Here is a 4,249-nt window from a genome sequence, read left to right as displayed (position 1 = left end):
TTTTCAGGGAACTTTTAAACAACTTTGACATCAATATGGGGAGAGAAAAAAAATTGCTTTAGCTACATTTCAAGGTTTTAGTCTTCAAGGTCTGAGAATGTTATGATAAACAGCTACATTTCACTGTCTCGAGTCCAGACACTTCTTCATAAAATATGACTGGAGTAAAAACACTGTTAGAACAAGTTTGACTTTTTCCAGAGTTATGAAACTTCATGTGTTGAGCCATTCAACTGGACAGTGTATACAGAGATAGCAGAAATAGTGTTTGACAGATTTTACACTGGACCGAAGGTTAGCGACAGCCTGAGGCACCAAATATTTGGACACATTTTACACTATCGATTTGCAGCTGACTTATCTTTAGAACCTTTTCCACTGAGGTATTCAGGTCAGTTTGCGTTCTTACCCAGCATGCGAACTTGTATGGCATTCTGCTCCGACCTTTTAAATGCGACGGCTCCACACCTCTGTGGCCGAGAGAAAGAGGGAGAGAGAAAGAGAGGCTGAGATTAATATTACAACACCCCAAAATACCCAGTGCTATCAAAGAGCATCAATGAACCTCACTAATAAATAGAAAGTGTGTGAAAAGTCATGGTGACCCTCTTTGCAAGGCTTCACACACAGAAACCTCTGGGATACAGGGCACTAATTCTGACCAAATGATTGTGGGTATTCAATTAAAACCATTTAAATGTAGCATATAAATCGGTGTAATTCATCCTGTGAGGAACCTGTTTAAAGGTCGACTGGTCTGTGTGTTGGCAAACAACACTGGAAAAGTGGGTCAGGCAACACGCTGGCATAAACTGGCAACAATTTAGGCATTAATCACATGCTTCCACATGGTTGGTCCTCATGGCCCGGGGTCATAAGTCATCTTTTTTTTTAGCCTTTTTCTATCAAAGGTGTGTTTGTGTTCAAGTTTAACTCACGTGTTTTCCTTTTTTCTCTTTAGAAAATACTGCTAACAGACATACTATAATAGATCAATCCTTTTCCCACCATAATCTGATCCTACTTAAAGGCTGTTCACAGTGAAACATTCCCCATCGTTACTGAAAGTTGGTTATATAACCATGAACTAAAATTAGGGACTGCAACAAAATGATGTTCATTATTGTTTTGTGTATAAAATGTTCAGAAAATTGTTAATTACGCCCTTGACCATTTCCCAGAGATCAAGATGACATTTTACATTTCCTTGTTTTGTTTTGTTCCAAAATATTCAATTAACTATCACATGACAAAGAACAGCAGTCCAGATCAGTCCATTTGAGCAGCTGGAATCTACAAATGTTTGGCAGAAAAATGACTGCAATGGTAAACTGAATATCCAAAGTGTTACAGTTTAATTTATCCATCGGTGGACAGATTGATGAATCCACTAATGGGTTGGCTTCTTCTACTTCTGATTCATATCAAGCCTCTAATTGTGCGTCTTGCCTTGGCTTATCACCAGCAACACCTTGCCCATCTCTTTTTGAGGAGTTAAATTAATTGAATTACGTCCGCAGTGTGGTAATCAGCCACTGCACCCTGATCTGAGGTCAGTTCCTAAGCCCAATAACAGCCCAAGTCCTGTGCTGCAGCTCAGCTCGGTACATTTCAATTGAGGTCATCTATTTATAATGGCTAGTAATGGCTATAACAGTGATAATGGCTCAACATCTGTGTGCATAGTGGACTGAGTGCGCCGAGCAGAGCTGCGTTAGAGAAACATGAAAGCAGAGGAAGAAAGGAGGAAGGAAGGTGAAGACATGGACACATAACAGATCATACGTTATCTCTTCTTATTTACACTGCCTCCTCTTCCAGTGTTCAGTGTGCCCTCTGGAGGAAGACAGTCATAAAGGTGTACCTTGAGTAGGTGGATTTACGTCTAAATTAGCACGCTGCTGTTTACTGGCGGGCAGGAAACGGGTGGATGGAGACAAACCAGAGGCAATGACGCTTCACTCATCCAGCCCACATGGTTATGGCATGTTTATGAGACGCCCTCCGTGAAATGTTTTTTCCATGATCTCTAGCTCTGTGCTCACATCATTATTCAGCTCAAGTGGACAGCTCTATAGTCCGAGTCTCTCTTTCTCTTTGCTTATGGCCAGCTGCTGTCAAACAGTTTACACTGGGCAGGTCTGTTCCCTCCATCCTGTATGTTCACCAGAGGATGCAAAAAATGGATTTGGAAGAGGTTTTTGACAAATTATAGAGTACTGCTACTACAATGTGTGTGTGTGTGCAGCAGAAACAAACTTTCAATTCAAACACCTGCTGAAAATAATGCACATTGCTGCTGTAAAACACATGTGTAAACACAAAAATAGCAATCTATTTACACACACACAAAAAAGAAACGTTTACAAAGGGATTCAAATTAGGCTGATAAATTGTAGACCCCTTTTAAAACTCCCATTTAAAATGTTCCGGAAAGAAACGTGAATACTAAGGGATAAAGAAGCTGTTATATCCAAATGAGAAGAGCAGATAAAGGTTAAATGTGTGACAAAACAACATTATAATGAAGAGCTGTAGTGCTGCAGAGCCTCCCTGGCCTATAACCCCTGTTCTCCACATGTAAGAAAACAAGCTTGTTTTGTACAGACCCCAACAAATGTCACATCCTCACGATTTTAATCGTTTTTTCAGTGAAAATGAAACCTGTGATGCAAAAATGCCCGTCCCCACTCATCATGAATCATATCACAACAATCAGTAACTTTCAAAATAATCGCAATAGGATTTTTTTTTTTACCGTATCGTGCAGCCCTGATTCAAAATGTTGATACTAGACTAAAGTAAATACTGCCTATGGTACACAATAGGGGAGCGATGACACCAGAGCCATCTCCATGACAACCAAGCAAACTTGAGACGTGTAAAGCTAGTAAGTGAGACCTTGAGTTAAAGTGTTTCCAAGTGCAAGAATAAACTTTGTGTTTGAAAGCCTGTTGAAAAAGAAGCTAGGCAGTGTACCCTTAAATCAAGAGGTTTCTCACAAACGACTGCTTCTAAGGTCAACAATAAGATTTAATGCTCAAATATGCTCATGTACTTACACTGTAAAATAATATTAACAATAATAAACTCCCTAGTTTCCACAATCAAGTTCTGGCACAACCATACATATACTTTCTGTACATATTGTGTACATTAAGATATCTTAATAAGCATGTGTAACTGTTTACACTTTAGAAGTACACTGCAGCATTAAACCAATGTATCACACCTGCCCCCCACTGCACACCTGCCCCCTCCACATGTGCTCTGTCAATACAATGACGTGACACACTGCAATAATACACCCGGCCTACTGTAGCCCACCACTGCAGCTTATAGATGAGGCAATATATGAATTAGAGTGCACCAAAAAGTATTCTTATATCATAAAAAACCAAGGTCACAATAAACTCACTTCCTAGAATCAAAACATTTAGCCCCTATGACAATACCAGGCTACCACATTCATATAGGAATAACGCCATATAGCACATGACACGCACAAAGTAGACTACAATTCGGTCATTATGAACTCTCTTAGGGGCACTAAAGCCACTTTATAGGTCCTTACAGGCACACTTTATGAATGTAATGAATGGTTTTTCGTTAGGTTTTGACAGGCCTCTTCCAATACAACTCTGTGTGTACAAGCCAGTGTGTGTGTGTGTGTGTCCTTCTGGTCCGTATAGCGGCAAAGTTACAGTCTACATACCTCGACCATTAAAAGGGACATTTAACCATCGTGGCCGCTCGTGGACAGCGAGTGAATGCGACGGAACCAGGCGCGTGCGGAGTGTTGTCATGTCACGGGAAGCGCACGAGTGAGCCGTACACAGCAGGACGAAAGGTGACTGTTCCCCGACTGACACCTGTTCATAAAAACCTTTCTATTTCATCCTCGTCCCGCGGTTGTGTGTGCCCGCCCGTACTCGCACTGTAAGGACGGTGTCGGCTTTCTGACTAGGCAAGGTGAAGTTTCCGCCCGCCGCCGCCGCGCCAGGGTCCGCGTGCTTGGTTGTGAGCCGCAGAGAGAGGAGAGGAGAGGGGCTGCGTGATGCATCACAGGGGAGGGACCTGTGGGGAGAGGTGGGCCAATCAGCGCTGGATACAATCACCGATTTTGAGTACAATTGGTTGTTCTCAATTAAATAGTGATTTATTTTGGAGTATTTTACTATGAGACTGAGCGGGAGGGAGATAGTTTGCAAAGGGTATTTCCCAAATAAAAGGTTGTTACTGGCATGGG

General features: G+C 41.7%; 1 protein-coding gene across 7 annotated transcripts in view; it reads right to left on the bottom strand.

The window, feature by feature from the left end:
• The window catches only part of LOC118340398 (cAMP-specific 3',5'-cyclic phosphodiesterase 7B-like), a 21,417-nt gene extending 17,374 nt beyond the window's left edge, over positions 1-4,043 (bottom strand). For 4 of the 7 annotated variants that reach the window (XM_035678329.1, XM_035678332.1, XM_035678328.1 and 1 more), the window contains exons 1-2: positions 3,716-3,797; positions 410-470 (exon numbers count right to left, since the gene is read on the bottom strand). Coding sequence is in view for 4 of the 7 variants with exons in the window: in XM_035678328.1 (XP_035534221.1) it covers positions 410-470; positions 3,716-3,736 (82 nt within the window). In the remaining 3 variants the exon portion in view is untranslated. Of the gene's footprint in view, positions 1-409; positions 473-3,715 lie in introns of those variants that run through there. The other 3 variants (XM_035678327.1, XM_035678333.1, XM_035678330.1) reach the window with 3 other exon arrangements.
• Between the last annotated feature and the right edge of the window lie 206 nt (positions 4,044-4,249).

The sequence above is a fragment of the Morone saxatilis genome, unplaced genomic scaffold (assembly GCF_004916995.1).
Source record: "Morone saxatilis isolate NCDOM2014 unplaced genomic scaffold, NCSU_SB_2.0 Contig7, whole genome shotgun sequence".
NCBI classification, from domain to species: domain Eukaryota; kingdom Metazoa; phylum Chordata; class Actinopteri; family Moronidae; genus Morone; species Morone saxatilis.
Note: the sequence above shows the minus strand (reverse complement) of the source record. Positions and strands in the feature narration are given on the sequence as shown.